The sequence below is a fragment of the Camelus bactrianus genome, chromosome 18, assembly GCF_048773025.1.
Source record: "Camelus bactrianus isolate YW-2024 breed Bactrian camel chromosome 18, ASM4877302v1, whole genome shotgun sequence".
NCBI classification, from domain to species: domain Eukaryota; kingdom Metazoa; phylum Chordata; class Mammalia; order Artiodactyla; family Camelidae; genus Camelus; species Camelus bactrianus.
In genome coordinates this window covers 13,336,749-13,353,153 of record NC_133556.1, presented here as the reverse complement: position 1 = coordinate 13,353,153, position 16,405 = coordinate 13,336,749, and the positions used below count along the sequence as shown (strand labels likewise).

The 16,405-nt window shown below is 43.2% G+C and overlaps 1 protein-coding gene across 6 annotated transcripts in view; it reads right to left on the bottom strand.

Annotated features, from left to right (window-relative positions):
• Positions 1-345: 345 nt before the first annotated feature.
• Positions 346-16,405, bottom strand: part of PSPH (phosphoserine phosphatase) — a 29,484-nt gene continuing 13,424 nt past the window's right edge. For 4 of the 6 annotated variants that reach the window (XM_074346009.1, XM_074346008.1, XM_074346011.1 and 1 more), the window contains exons 3-8: positions 13,670-13,724; positions 5,820-5,978; positions 4,845-4,979; positions 4,254-4,399; positions 3,093-3,241; positions 346-835 (exon numbers count right to left, since the gene is read on the bottom strand). In XM_074346009.1, coding sequence (XP_074202110.1) covers positions 728-835; positions 3,093-3,241; positions 4,254-4,399; positions 4,845-4,979; positions 5,820-5,959 — 678 coding nt within the window. In that variant the 5' untranslated portion in view covers positions 5,960-5,978; positions 13,670-13,724 and the 3' untranslated portion in view covers positions 346-727. Of the gene's footprint in view, positions 836-3,092; positions 3,242-4,253; positions 4,400-4,844; positions 4,980-5,819; positions 5,979-13,669; positions 13,803-16,405 lie in introns of all 6 variants that reach the window. The other 2 variants (XM_074346013.1, XM_074346014.1) reach the window with 2 other exon arrangements.

The window sequence follows — 16,405 nt, the reverse complement described above, 5'->3', positions numbered from 1 at the left end:
TTCCTTTGGGATTAGTAAAACTGGTTTTTAGTTCTTTTACTTCATGTGATTATTAAATATCCACGTTTTAAGGTCAGTACTTCTGTTTAAGCCTCCATTTTTTTTAAGGCCTTTGTAACATTCCCTAAATGATACACACCAAGATGTAACAAAAGCGCTTCCATCCCTCCCACCCAGCGCTTCACCAGGTGGGAGACGCAGTGACAGGCACTATGCCCTGTGCTCAGGGGGCTCGTGCTCCGTGGTTCCATGCCTGGAGGTTGTTTCCACTCAAACACTTAAAAGTACTTGAAACACTGGATACTGAACTACATGGCAGGCAGAACTGAAAATTCTACACCTCTGTTCTGATACTTGGATAAAACTTTATTTATATATCAAAGGGAAAACCAATTTCACTTAGAGCTGCCTAATCCATATTGCCAATAGTGAAGATGTTTAATTTACTATCCACCTTTGAAAGGCTCCAAATAAAATACAGCTAGGAAAATACATAAAGAATTTAGATTATAAAACTCTCCAGGTCATCATAATACTGGAACTACAGTTTTAAAAAACCAACCAACAATTTTCTAGGAGCCCTAACTGGAAGTTTATTTGGAAGTACAGATAATCAGTACCAAATTTATATATTAGGTTGTAATAGACAATTGTAAGCAAACAGTATCAAACTGTATAACTTTAAAAAATTAACCTGAAGTTGTCATGAAGTGTATAAAAATTGATCTTATTCTTCCAGTTCTCCCAGAAGCTCTACAAAGTCAGTGATGTACCACTCTGCATTGTCCTTTACTTGCTGCCTGATCACATTTCCTCCAAATCCAATGAAAACATCCTAAAAAGGAAGAAGAAAAAAAGGAGAGGCGAATAGTTTAAAAAAACAGAGAGAGAGAAAAAAAAAAAGATACAGCAGCAGCCAGGGGCGATAAATGTTGTTTGAAAGAATAAACTCCTCATGCAGAGAAAGGTGTGCCCAGCCTCACCTGGGGCGCCTCCCTCCCGAGCTCCCCATGAGCCTGCTAGCCTCCTCACCTCCTCCTGCCCCGTGAATGAATGAGTCTGGGCACCACTGCTGCAGGTCCACCCAGCTGAACTAAGAACTGAAGTCCTCTTAAAACCAAAACCACTGCTTACAAAAGTAAAACCACACCAGATGGTAAACGTCTTGCGTTCTAAACTGGAGGGGGATCACATCCAGGCCAGGCGATTTCAAAGAGGAAAGATCAAAGGGAAACCTGGTGTGCCGTGCAAACCCTCACCGCCCCACCCCCAGGCCTGGAATCAGGACCAGAGCAGGTCCCTCCGATTGGTGTCCTGGGTGAGCCTGAGGGACCTTCCCCCCAGGGATGTGTGTTACTCTGGGCTGAAGGAGGCAGCAACCCCAGTATCTGTTAGCAGCATGCTACTTTTCATTGTTAGAATTACCTAAAGTTACATTGTTTCAGTCATTTCTGCTAAGTGATACCTTCTTTCAGTTAATAATTTTTAAAATAGTATTTTCTCTTTTTCTGCCAGGATACAGACATTGTATACACTCATTTAGAAGCACAAAATTATCTTACTTGCCCTTTCTCTTTATTTTCATACCATACAAGGCAGGGGTTGGGGGGGGCACACAAAAATCTAGATTCTAACCTTCCAGTTAAATTTAGTTAAATTTCTAACCCCTAACTGAGCTTCCTGCCTCTGTGGCAGCCCTTCCTGCAAGCCAGCACCAACTCAGCTGTCCTAACACACTGACTTTCTCCTTCTTGGTCCAGAAGCCTTCCAGGGCTCCCCATGACCTAAAGGTAACAGCAGAGTGCCTGGCATGTGGAGTCTTCTTCTCCGGCTAAAGAGAAAGCCCTCTCCAGCAGCCCCTTCCCTGAGCCCAGCCCAGGACTATGCCGAGTATGAGTACATCCTTACTGTGCTCAGCCACCTCCCCTCCTTCTGGAAACTTCCTCCCCTTAGTCCTGCCAGGCCTCCATGTGGCAGCTGCTAAACTCCTTTAGGTCATGGAATCCTCTCACCAACTTTAAGGGCGACACACCTGCACTTGCGTCCCCTTCTCTTGGTTCAGTCTGGCTGTGTCATCTTCTGACTAGTAGGGTTGCCTGCAATTTGTAATTTTGTTCTTTCTGGACACTGGGATTGGGGGCTCCCCAAGAGAACCCTGCATTTTATGTCTTGTACTCCTCATTCAACCAGCCAGATGTTCACTACTTAGTCAACCTTGACGTCGGCTATAAATCATCTAAGAACGTGCTATCCGGGGGGAGGGTATAGCTCAGTGGTAGAGCGCATGCTTAGCATGCACGAAGTTCCAGGTTCAATCCCCAGTACCTCCATTAAAATAGAAAAAGAAAAAAAAATTTAATCTTGAACTGACTCAAGTAATGTTAAAAGGATCCCAGAAGATTCTTTAACCACCTTTGATTAATCATTGACAGAGACAATGGCTATTTTTAGATCTCAGGAAACTAGGTAGTAAAATGTTCACCACCATATTTTTGGTTCAGTGTAAGTTAGAATGAGGTAATACAGTCCAAGTCCTACAGGAAATGGACACGTGATATTTAGGACACTGGCTCTATAGCACTCGTTCCTGGCTAGTCTCAGAAAACAATGTTAACTCAGAAGAATAAAATACTTTAATACGGGCACGTCATCGAACCTCCACGAGCCTCAGTTCCCTGATCAGCAAAAAGGAGATGATACTTTTAAGTCAGAGGGTTGTGTTGAGGATTAAATAACACATGAGGAAATAGTTTATCAAATATAAAACAACATTAACATTTTGGTTATAGTGTAAGAGCTGCATTATTTATGGAAATGAAGCCAAACCTTCTTGAGCACAGACTTGGGCTAAGAGGTGGCAGTCAACCTGCAGGGATAAGGGATCTTTGGAAGTTTTTAAAGGTTTCTAAGTTCCTTACTTGCAACCTTTCTTGGGTTTGCAAAAATTCAATTAATATATGAGATTGAATTTGTGTTTTTTATTTTACAATTATATACGCTTTTGCTTAACTCTGACAAATCACAGCAAGTGCTAAGTCAGCTGTCTACAATCAAAGTACAACCACAAAAAAATTAACTTGCTTAATACATACAGCAGGAGGACAGGCTTCCATGTCGGTGGCTCCATCTCCAATCATGACTATATTCTTAAAATGATATTTTTCCTTTAACAGTTTGATAACTTTTCCTTTCCCACCAGATTCGGCTGTTGGCTGCATCTCATCAAAACCTGCATATTCACCTTGAAAGAGCGGTTGAAACCGTGTTAAAGATCTGCAGATTTATATTGGCAGGGCCAGGGCCAGCTTCTCTGCACAGATGTATCCTCACTTCCATGTCACTGACAGAGCTAAAAATGGCCTTCAGTAAATTGACACAGCCTGGGCTTCCACACTGACTCCTCAGAATGAACAAGCTTTGCTTTTAAGTTACAAATACCTCTTGTCAAGGTTACTCCTTCAGATCATCAATGTCTTGGGATAAATTAGTTTTATCCCATCAGCTTCCAGTGTAGTAATTCTCAAAACTTGTTAAGGTGGCAGGACACCATGAAATAGTAATATGTTCATTTAAAATAAGTTAATACATAATTTCATCTATGAGGTGATACCAATTTATATTTGATTGATTATTTCCATTCTTACAGTAATCAGCACACTTACTCTCTACTTCTTTTTAAAATGATCTCTATCTATAGACCCTTCAAAAGTGTTCTATTAATACATTTAAATTTTTAAAATTAATATTATTTGGTTTTAAAAGTGTCAGCCACCACTTGACATAATTGGAGACATCTTGAGATGACAGAAAACTACAGCGGTGGCTCTGTGATGGTCCAGACAGGGGCCAGGAGGTGTCTCCACAGGCAGCTGCAGTGCAGTTACTTGCTCACAAATTAACTCTCCTTCCTGGGTCTAAATTGGTTCAAATACAGGAGAGCTGTCATAAAATTGAAATATAACGCGTAACAAAACAAGTCACATGTGTTACACAGGAATTAACATTTTACCAAGTGCAGACATTTATACAGAGACAGGATGATTACAATGGACACTAAAGGGAGGAGAGAGGACAACCTAGGTCTGTTCTGCAGAGCAGAGGAAACCAAGGTGCAAAAGACATTGGTAAAGAGAATCCTTTGTCTCAGCATTTAACTCTGATGCTATCTGGCTTAAGCTGCATTCCAAAACACATTCAGGATACTGAATACTAAAACTGAAAAGAAGGGGAAAATGTTACCATTAGAGTCTTACCATTAAAGTAGAATTTCAGTCTATTGGCAAATACATTGGTTGACGGGATGTTGAGCTTTGCGGCAACATGCTCTACAATGCTCCTAAAGCCGCCAGATATCAGGAAAACCTGAACATTTCGCTCTTGTAGGCGACTTACCAGCTCCCTACAAAAAGGAGACATAAAATACCAAGCATGGATTAATACAAAAGAGAACATATGAAAAAGAAACTCAAACATACCTTTTCTCCTGAATGCGTTTGCCCAAGCTACAGCAGACAAGGGACATTGCCTAGGGAATTAGTTTTATATACGTTTTTCTAAATGTACTTAGAAATCAATGGGTGGGGCTTGACAGCTTTAGGAAACCGTTCCACAACTATATTCCGTGGGCCTAGAAGCACAGGATGAAGAGGAAGCTTAGACTCTCCCTGGGGAGACGGAAGGCATACACGGGCAGGACCAACCAGCGAGACAAGACCATGTGAAAGCGCTGAAAGAACCGTACAGAAGGGAGCTCCAAAGCGATGGTGAGATGCCCTCGAGAGGACGTGCCCCAAAAGGTAGGTGCTGACAGGGAGACAGCGTGCCCAGACTGGGAACCTCCTTACCTTATGCCAGGGGTCAGGTGCGGGGGGTGCTCTGCTATGAGCCTTTGCACCTGTTCCCTGGATGGCTGGATCAGAGCTAAGCGCTCCGTGAGGGCTGCTTTGAAAGGCACTGCCCCGCCCATGGCTCGCCGTGTCCTAGGAGGAAGACCCAACAATCAGGCCAGCCGAGTCAGCTGTCCTCGAGGCTTACATACCTACCCTCCCCAGCTCCTCAAATATCCACCCATGAGGAAGGTGCTGCCTAGAGCCCCACTGGACAACAGACATGCTACGCTGCCATGGGAGTGAGGCCTGGGATAAACTACGGGAGGTTTGCTCGAGAATCACATTGATAGTTTGTAGCCATGTCCTTTGCATCCACAAATACACCATCCAGTGAGCTGAGAAAACCACTATCCACAGGGACTTTCCTTGGAAGCCATGAGGTTTTGTAAACCAAGAAAGAAACCAAAGGCCAGGTATTCTCACATCAAATGAAGCGGAACATGAAATGGTCCATGATCCGGTGACTGCGGGTGGCACAGAGGATTGCAGGAGGGAGGGAGGGACCCTCACCCAGGCATCCACAGGGAGACGCTGAGCGAAAACTAGTTTCCAGCAAACCAGTAAGGCCACACTTTCAACTATGACAAAGCACTGGATCCCTGGAGGCCACCTCCCGCCAGGTCATCTTCTTGGGTTACTTATGGTCATCACTCCCCTGACTAAGCTAAGAGTGTGTCAACCAAATTTGTTTGTCAGAGACAAATATTTTAAATATACTTTTTGCCATAAATATTTGTATAAATGGATGGTTGGATGGATGTACACTACCAAATACAGCTCTAAGTGATGGAAGAAAAAGCCTAGTGCCCACGTTCCATAGCCAGGGACTAAAATCAGAGAATTGCGGCCCTGGTCCTGCATGTCACCCCAAAGTCACTCTTCTTTTGCAATTCTTTATCATTTCATAAGGTGAATAAATACTGTTCCTACATTTCTGACACAGCGTCCTCAACTCCACAGAATTTGGCCAGCTCATCAATTCCTTCTTCTCTGATGACTGTGCTATCGACATCGAAGCACACTGCATCAGCAGAACAGAAAAGTTTCCTCAGCTCTGAGTGGGACACCATCCTTGAAAGAATTTTCCTCCTACAACAGAAAGAGGTAAATATATTTAAAGACATAAAATACAATCATAAAAAAGTCTACTTTTGCCTATAAATGCCAATATATTTTGATTTGTATCAAAGTCAGTGTAGCCCATATAAGTGTGTATTCATGGATTCATTTTTTTTAACTGAAGTATAGTTGATTTACAATGTTGTGTTAGTTTCAGGTGTACAGTAAAGTGATTTGGATATATATTTTTTTCTTCAGATTATTTTCCATAATTCAATTGATATTGAATATAGTTCCCTGTGCTATACAGTAGGACCTTGTTTATCTATTTTATATATAGTAGGATTCATTCATTTTTTAACACAAATTAAGCACCTTCTAACTGTCAGGCTCTGGGGTTACAAAGACAAGCAGGACCCAAACTGTGCTCCCAAGAATTCAGTCGAGGGAAGTTACCAACTTGTAAATATATTGATGTTCAACAGATAATGCAACTACTTCTGACCTAATAATTACAGCAATAAGGCAAGTGCTAAAACGGAAATGTGCATAAAATATACGAGCACACAGGGACAACATTTAACCTTGTCTATAAAACAGGGCTTCCAAGAGGTACAGGCATAGCTGAATCTTGAAGAGTAAGTGGCCCTCTGAGTGGGCTCTCAAAGGGCAGGTGTCAGTTTGGCGTGTGCCGGGAGTCAGGGGGAGGGAGGCGGCAGCCTGGAGAGAAGGTAGTGATGGCAGAGGGAAGAGCAAGGGCAAAGACGAGGCGGGAGAACAATGGAGGACGCGCTGGAGGCTGCCGACCACTCGGTCCAGCTGCCAGGCAGTGCACGAGGAGTCAGTGTGGGCCAGGCTGACGAGTCTGCACTTCAACTTTCAGGTAACAGGAAACCTGGAAAGGCTCAGAAGAGAAGTCAAAGCTAAAGACACACATTTGTTAGTCGCCAGCGAAGAGGTGGTAACTGAAAGCATGGCCTGATGAAAGCCACCAGAGAGAGTGGAGACAGGGAAAAAGAAGACGGCTGAGGACAGAACCCGCAGGACTGGAACAATCAAATCAGGAACCTGGAAAGGAAAATGGAATGGAGGGGTCCTAGAAGAAACCAGGAGACCACGGTGCTGCAGAAGCTACGGGAGACAGTTTCAAAATGAATTCTGAGTCTTGTTTGTTTGTTTGTTCCTTAAGAAAATCAATGGACTAGGACCTTAAGGGTGAATTGGATCCTAGAGGTCATCTAGACCACTCTCCCATCAAAGAGACTAACACGTCATGTAGAAGGTCATACAGACAAGGCAAATCACCTATGTTTATAATAGGCAGTGGCTACAAACAGTCTCAAAGGAGCTGGCCAACCCACTTTGGAACTAATGTCAAATCCATTCAACTGGCAGAATGATCCAGTTCAAAGTTGACCTGAAAAAAATACATATTTTAAGCCAGGGGTTGGCAAATTACAGGCAGTAGGCCAAATCCAGCCTGCCATCTTTTTTTTGTGTGTGTGTGCACCTTATAAAGAAAGAATGATTTTTACATTTTAGATAGTTGAGAAAAAAATAGAAGAATAATATTTTGTGACACATGAACATTACATAAAATTCAGTCTCCGTAAATAAAGCTCCACGGGAACACAGCCACCTTCGTGGCTCGTGTGTCCGTGGCCACTTTTCAACCACCTCAAACAAGCTGAGTAGCTGCATCAGTGCGCAGCCTGCAAAGCCTGGAATTTTACTATCTGGCCTTTACAGAAAAAGATTGCTGAGCCTTGTTTTGAGCCTTTAAGAGAGACGACTTCAAACAGGAAACACAAGTTTCATTGGAGACCCACTGAAGAGGGGCAAGAGAGGGTAAATCAATGAATCTAGTTAGGTAATAGAAACTTCACCTCTGCCCTAATATTATCAACCCAACTGTGAATGAAGTCTCCATTCCACACAAAACTCTTTTTAAAAAACATGAATACTCTCCCCTGATGGCAACTCCATTCTACAGGCACCCTTGGCATTTCTCTTTCTCTCAAATCCCACATCCAATCTTTTGGGAAATGTGGTTGGTTCTACCTTTAAAATCTAACTGAACTCTGACCACTTCTCACCACATCCACTGCCATGGTTCTAGCCTGAGTCACCAGTGTTTCTTGCCAAGACTGTACCAACAGCCTCTTGAAAGTTTCCCCACCCTCTAGTATTCATTCTCAACATAACAGCCAGAGTAATCATTGAAAGCTATAAGCCAAATCATGCCATGCTTCTAGCTCATTTTACTAAAAGTAAAAGCCAAAATTCTTATGATTGCCTATAAGGTCTGCCACCCAACTCTGGTACTGGTACCACCGCCACCACCATCCTGCCCTCCCTGTTACATCTCTGACCTCACTTCCTACTCCTCTCTTCCCCTCGCTCACTCTGCTCCAACTTCGCTGGTCCCCCTGCTGCTCTGCAAATACACCAGGCAGGCTTCCCACTCAGGCCTTCACTCCAGTTGTGCCCTCAGTGGGAATTTTCATCACTTGGATGTCCACTTGGCCAACTCCCTCATCAAGAGTTTGCCCACCTGTCAACCTGATCACCCTGTTTATCCCTGTAACCCTCCTCCCTAACCTTACCCTCAGTATTACTATTATCCCTCACGATGCCCTCCTTCTTTTTTCTGTAACATTTTTTATCTAACACAGGATAAAATGTACTTATGTTTATTATATGTTGACTACATGCCCCCATTAGGATGTAAATTTTGTAAGAGTGGCATCTTCATCAGCTTTGTTCACTGCTGGATCCTGAGGACTGAGAACAGTATTTGGCACACAGTAGGGCTCAATGATACTTGTTGAATTCAGTGAATGAATAAAGCTCAAGTGCCATCTTCACTATTAAATCTTTCCTGATTCCTCTGAGCTAAAACAAACAAACAAAACTTCTCTCCAGAACTTCCACAGTACTTTATGTAGACCTATTTTGAATAAATGGAATTCATAATATTCCAACTTATCTTAAATTTATTTATGTGCATATTACCTCCACTCCTGGATTTCAAGCGCTTTATACTAAGATCCAAAATTTTCCAGAACATTTATTGCTTTAAACCTCTTTTGCGTAGATCCTCAATTAATTTCTGAGGGTTGAATGAATAAATAAAATGATACCATTGTGAATTACATACCCACACCTAACCTTTATTTTTTAACTTTTTATTGTGGCAAATTTCAAATAGATACAAAAATAGCAAGACTGAATACATTAACTGCATGTATTTACCAACCTGCTCCAATAGACACAGCAAAATCTTGCTTCATCAACAACTCCACCAAAAAGGGTTCTGCACCCTAATTCCAACAGTGGGGGCGAGGCTCCCACACATCCAAATAATTCTTGGACACCAGCAGGGTGTCTTACAATTCAATGCTGACACTGTCTACCCAGAGATAGTATCCGATTCCACAAGGGTTCAGTCCCACAAGATTGACTGCACCCCCACCCTCCACACACACACACACACAAACTTCAGGTGTCTGTCACAAGTCCAGGTTATCACCCACGCTTCTGACAGACTGGCTACAGATTAGAGGTTTCAACGATCCCCTCCTTGGGTTTGATTACTTTGTTAGAGTGGCTCACAGAACTTTACTAGATCTTTGGTTTATCACAAAAGGACGTAACTCAGCAATAGCCAGATGGAAGAGATGCACAGGGCAAGGGATGGGGAAAGGGCACAGAGCTTCCATGCCCTCTCCAGGCATGCAGTTCTCCCCAAATCTCCATGTGTTCACCATCCCGGAAGTTCTTCAGACCCCGTCCTTTTGGGGTTTTTATGGAGGCTTCATCACAAAGGCAATATTGATTAAATCACCGGTCATTGCTGACTAAGCTCAACCTCCAGGCCCTCTCCTCTCCCCAGAGGTCAGGGGAACAGGGCCGAAAGCTCTAACCCTCTAATCACATGGTTCACTCTCATGGCAAACAGCCACCATCCTTAGGTGAGTCCAAAAGTCACCTCATTAACATGAGACACATTTATCGTTCTCATCACAGGCAATTCCAATGGTTTTAGGAGCTGTGTGCCAGAAATGGGACAAGACTAAACACGTTTCTTATTATAAATTGCAGTCTCACACCTTTGTGTGACTTACCTCCAAGCACATCATATGATTTCATACAAAACCATTTCAGTATACATTTTTAAAAGATAAAGACTTTCTTTTGAACATAGTCATTAGCATTTTAATTTTAACTATACTACTGTGTCTGCCTGTATTCAAGTTGGCTGCTGAGGACTGTAGAACCATCAGGCTGAGACTTAATCACATCAGACCTCAGGATGCCTTGCTCATCCATTCCTCATCATTAGCATGTAAATTAACATAATCTCCCTGTTATTCATTTATGCCCTTCATGATTTGGATCCTACCTATTTCACCAATCTGTTCCCCACTGCTCTTCTCCCCTGACAAATACTCACATACACCACCCACGCCTTATGCTCAAGGAATACAGAGGAGTTCTTGTTCCTTAAACATGCCGTGGTTTTGCAGTCCTCTATACCTCTGCAGATGCTGCTCTGTCTGCCTGAAATCACCCAATCCCTCACATCTAATGGGCAAATTCCTCTTTATCGTTTAAGGTGCAGATTAAATGATTTTCCCTATTCTACACTATCTCCTTCCCAACCCCTACAGACAATCGCTCCCATTCCTCTCTAGAGTGTGAGTTCCTTCAGGGTAGGAACTGTTTCATGAATCAGAGTTGAATCTAAGCAGTTATTGAGAACTAACACAGAATTGAGTAGATTATTGTTCTCAATAGAACAATTTCGACTTAGTATGTTATCAGCCTACAATTAAAATCCTCAACCAGCAATGATGACAAAGAAGCAGAATCAACATCATATATTCTAAAGCTAAGGACCCTCAAAACCATTATCTGGGTCTAGCCCTATGCCCTTCTGCATGAACAGCACTGATACGTCCACTTCACATATTAACTAACAGAAGTATAAGGAAGTTAAGTGCTTTACCCAAGGTCATACGGCTCTGAAGTGATGGCCAAAGAATGAAAACTTGGATCTCAAATACATAGAGACAACATAAAAGAGATGGATAAATTAAGCACAACTAAATAAGGTTAAGCACTGTTAAGAACCTAACATGGACCCAGGAAATGTCAACGACTTCCAACAAGATTCAAACCAAAGTTCTGGGAGCTGTACACCACAGCGGGTGATGATTCTTTCTATGGGAGACAAGCAGATAGAAACAGGCTTCACAAATGGTCAAATTCCCACCAAGCCAGGGAACTCCATATCCCACTCTCTCTGTGGCTCCGAAACCACCCGTTTGCTCTGGTCCAAGGGAATCAACCTAATATTACAAGATTAGGCAGCCTCACTATAAAGGAAGGCCTAGAAGAAAGCAGTCTAGCAGCAGAAAAGCAGTGCTTAATGCAATGCAAGTCCACTGAGCATGGAGAATGAGCCATTTATAAATGCAGAGGAAGCCAACAACAGACAAACAAATGATGTAAGAGGAGCTAAAATGAGACAAGCAAGATGGGCTAAGGAACTTTGTAAGAATGTACAGGAGGTGATACAAGAACGGGCAATACTCCTGAGAACGGCAGGCTCCTGCAGCCTCAAAGCTGTAAGAAGATGAAGCCAGCCCACAGTGCCACTCTATGCCTAGCACAAGACCTGAGAAGAACAGAATGGGTACTATCTTCAAGAGGATCCCAGTCTCGCTGGGACGGTCAGACAAATCATTATTGCTCATGTTTGAAAAGCCAGCGACTTGAGCCTCTTTCCAACCGCTGACACCAGCAATAGCTTCAACCGGAACGTAAGCCTCAGATAGGAAAGGAAGCGTACACTTCCTCACATGAAGTGAGGACTGACTGCCACGTCCCCAGGTTAACACTAGTCCCGACTTCGGACTGAGTGACACCCGCATCCTGGGTTGCACTGTGGTTCCAAAGACAGAGAAAAATAGGGTGTTTGAGACAAACTGTTGGAGGACGAAGGGAATGAAAAGTGCCCACCAAATTGACAAGGCATCTTAAGACCCAAAAAACAAAGCAGACAGCTCCATATAATCAATGGATGAGTTTACAAAAGGGTAACTTACTCACAGGGTGGGATCTGGATCCAGCAGACGACAATCTGGATGCATTCACACCTGCACTCCCCATCACCAATGGGCCATAGAGACAACTTTATAATTAACCTAGGCTTTAGGGGTGGTTCCTTGGAAACAGGATAGGCATTTATAAGTCAAGACTTATGAATGGGTAATTAGTCCATGGGTACTGGGAATACGTCAGGGAAGGTTTTCATCATTGTTTGGGGACTAACAGAGCATAGAGGCCACCTGGTCCTAAAGACTATTAAAGATGTCTATTAACCGCAAAGCCCTAGATGTCAGAGAACTGATTCACTGCACAGGACAGTCCTGGGGAGGGTCAGTGGACGGACAGGAGAAACTGCAGGGGACCAAGACGGCGTCACTTACGCTAACAGCCATACGCAAACATTACACTGAACTTCCGTGGAAAGCTGATTCTTTCTCCTCACCCTCCCTGGATTGTATAACCTTCACTTCGCCCACATGCTCAAGCCGGGGATGTGGCCTCCCCTCCTTGGCTTACACGGGTTTCACTCGCCTGCTCAGACTGCAGAGCAAACTAGCCTCAGCTTCCTTCACCACTTCCCAATCCACACTGCAAAATGCTCTGCCTCTTTGCTCATTTCTGGTTCCCTCTTTTCTCACTGTCTCCACCAGAAGTGACTCATGATTCATACACATTCAAAATTCTCATAGCTACAGGGGGGAAAATCTGCTGAGTAAGTTCAGTTGCTTCAAAGTAAACTGTGTACATTAGAATTTCACACAAAGAAAAATCGTTGCTGGAGAGTGGACTCTGGACCCCTTGCATCTGGCCCTTGTGGGGAAGGGGGACAGAATGGAGGGTTGGAAGCAATCCTGGTCTTTCCACCAGGCCTGTGCTCAGTCCCGACTGCTGGACCACTGCCTTCTGTAGCTCAGGACAGGGCTCCCAGCCACCTGGCTCCCAGTGGCTCATCTTGGGGAAGCAGAGGGCCAACTGGTAAAGAAGCCACAGCTGACAACCCTTCCTCACTTCCAGCTCTCAAAATACTAAAGCAAGTTTTCCTTCAGGGCCAGCCTCAGGAGGTCTGATTTTGGATAAGAGGTAAAAAACTTCCTCGCCCAAACAAACTTTCTTCCAACTTCTCCATCTAAGCATCTCACAAGAGGCATCTAAGATTATCTTCTCCAACTTCCCCTTTTGCTAGGATTGACCTCTCACCTTCACCTGTGTAAGAACAAACACGCTGGTACAGGGGTTGTGGAGTTGTAGCACGGCCGAGAGAACAAAGCTTAGGTGGGCATCACCTGGGGCAGCTTTGGTTGTAGGGGTGAGTGTTTCAGGCCCCCTAGGCACTGAAACAATGCTCAATGGAGTTTGAGAAGTTTCTGGATCAGAGGAGAGTCAAAAAGCCTTCCTGTTTCTAGGACTACGGTTCCTGGCCAATGCATTTATAATACATTTTATGATTTTTAAGAAATCAGCTATTCTTTAGGGAACCTGAGATTTTATGCATACCACAAAGGTTACAGCAGGCAATTTTTTTTTTTTTTTATTCAGGTGAAGGGTAAACTGCTAACTGATAAACAAACTTCTAACAGTGACAACAAAAGACAAATTGGACTCACGTTTCTCCAGTGCTGGACTCCTAGGAGGTGACACTCTTCTCTTCCTGCTTCTTTCCTGAATAAAAATGCAACATATAAAGGACTGACTACACACTTCTTTGAGAGATCTTGTGAGTTCTGCAAAAGTAAGAGCCTAGAAACAGAGAACGGGGAAATGAACATCAAGGTCCAGACACAGGAGAAGAAAAGAGGGAGACTGCGCAGCTTCTCTCCCTCCTAGTAGGACCAATCCAAAGAAGGGTTGGGTGCAAAGTCTCCTAAGACCGCGTCCCCCGGGAAACACTTGGCTTCTGCTGCCTCAAGCACTGCAGAGGAGGAAACTCACTCCTTTCTGTGGCTTCAATTCTGCAAAAGCTTCAGGTCTGATAGGAAACACACCTGATTAGCAGGGCACACAGGTGAGAGAAAGGGAAAGAGGAGCTGTTGGGAGAACAAAATGTAAATACAGAGAAGCCAACACAGGTACATTACAGGCTCTGCAAAGCCCCCACTGTCTTCAAAATGAGGAGAGAAAGCCCACAACATTCCAAGAGCAGTCAGAGAGGAGTCCTGCTGCCAGAAACCAGGGCATAAAGCCAACAACTTCGAATTATAATCCTCATCATTAAGACTGTAAGTAGAAGTGGATAAAAGGGCTAAATCTCAGAAGAAAAAAAGAGCTAAAAAGAAATAGGTAAGAATATGGGGCAAGAAAAAGCAGAGACTGACAAAGGAAGGAAGCCAGAGTGGAAATACATCATTCAGGAGGTTCAAACACGGCCCTGACTGAACTCAGGGTACTGCGTACCCCTTCCCTCCCTGGAGTCATACAGGGTATTGCTCCTGTGAAGGATGAGTACAAGGTGTGCTCAAAACCTCGTACCTAAGGATGTAAGTCTAGCATTTCTTCCCCACTCTGCTGAGCATGACTAGCTTCTGCAGGTGTTCCGAATCCCACTCCCCTGCAGGCCGGCTGCTAAGCTGCAGCCCTCACCGGAAGCTACTGCTCCTAAGAGACGACCCACTGCCCAGAATGGCAGGACAAGAAAAGGAGTATTTCCAATTTGCTGCTTTAATATAGTTTACTCTTTCTCTTTCGGTCCATTTACATCTAAAAGAGAATTGTTTTAATTACAAAGGCCTGCTCTATTTCTCTTCTAATTTGGGATGCATACATTGCCACTTGACCCTTTTTTAAACTGGGCATGTATTAAATTATGTGAAAAACTCCTTTCTATTTTGTTTCACCAACATGAAAATGACAAGACTCTGATTGTTATTATGCTGAAATCCTACCCGGTAGTTGTAATAAAATACAGAAATCTTGGAATTTATATTCTTCCCTAACCTGCAATCCAATGCCAAAAATTAACTCTAAAGAGATCAAGACCTAACACAAAAGCTAAACTACAAGACTTCTAAAATGCAGGAAGGAAAATGCACAGCTGTGGTAGGCAGCCTCTAAAACGGCCCACGGTGAACCCATCTCCTGCATTTCCAACTCTTCTGTAGTCCCCTGCCCTTGATCACGAACTGGATTTAGTGACTCTTCCAGTGAACAGAATAAGACAGAGGAGATAGGATAGTACTTGCAAAATTAGGCTGGGACACAAGGGAGTGCCTGTGTGACTGTGATACCTGAACAAGCTCTATGGATTGTGTCAATGTCAGTTCCTTGGGATGCTGGCCTCGGGGGAAGGAGGAATGAATGAGACTTCCCTGTATATTTCTGTGCAACCGCCTGTGAATCCATAAATAAAAGTGGTAGGGTTTTTTTGAGTTACTCTTTTAAAAAAAACATGACTGTGACTTCTCTCTTGCCCCAGCCCCCCACCCCCACCCCTTGTTCTGCGGGAAGGCAGCTGCCATGTTGGTAGCTGCCCTATGAGGGATGCAAGTGACAGAACTGAGGGGACCTCCAGCAAACAGCCAGTGAGGAATTGAGGCCCTCAGTCCAACAACCCTCAAGGAACTAAATCCTGCAAACAAGGTATGTGGACTAGGAATCAGATTGTCCCCCAATAAAGTATTCAGATAAGTTGACTTTGGCCAGCTGCCAGATTTCTGACCCACAGAAACTATAAGCAAATAAGTTTGTCATGTTAAGGTGCTAAGTTTTGGGATAATGTGTTATGCAAAAATAGCTAATATAACAACCTTTTAAAAAATAATTTAAAAATACATTTATTTAATGTTTCCATTTGTTTCTGTTGTTACAGAAGGCCTTAAATAAATACATTTTCCAAGTCACTCAAATACACACCTACTTGCTATACAGATGAGGTAGAGAAATTAAGGTAGGCAAAATTTTCTTAAATAAAACCCCAATAGTATGAATAACAAAAGGAAAAAATGATAGATTGGACTTCATCAAAATTAAAAATTTCTGTTCTTCAAAAGACACCATTATGGGTAGGGGGAGGCAAGCTGCAAAATGGGAGAAAATATTCACAATACATATAATCATTACAGGACCTGCACCTAGAATAAAGAACTCTTAAAACTCAGCGAGACAATCAGTCCATTAAAACGTGAGCAAAAGATTTAAACAGACATTTCAAAAAAGATGTGCAAACAAACTCAAAAGAAGAATAACTAAAATAAAAAAGATCGGCAGTACCATGTAATGGTGAGGACACGGAACAACTAGGACTGTTACACATTGCTGGTTGGGAAGTAAAATGGTACAACCTCTCTGGAAAACAGTTTGGCGTTTTCTTAAGAAATTAAACATGTACTTACCGTAAAAGTCAGCAA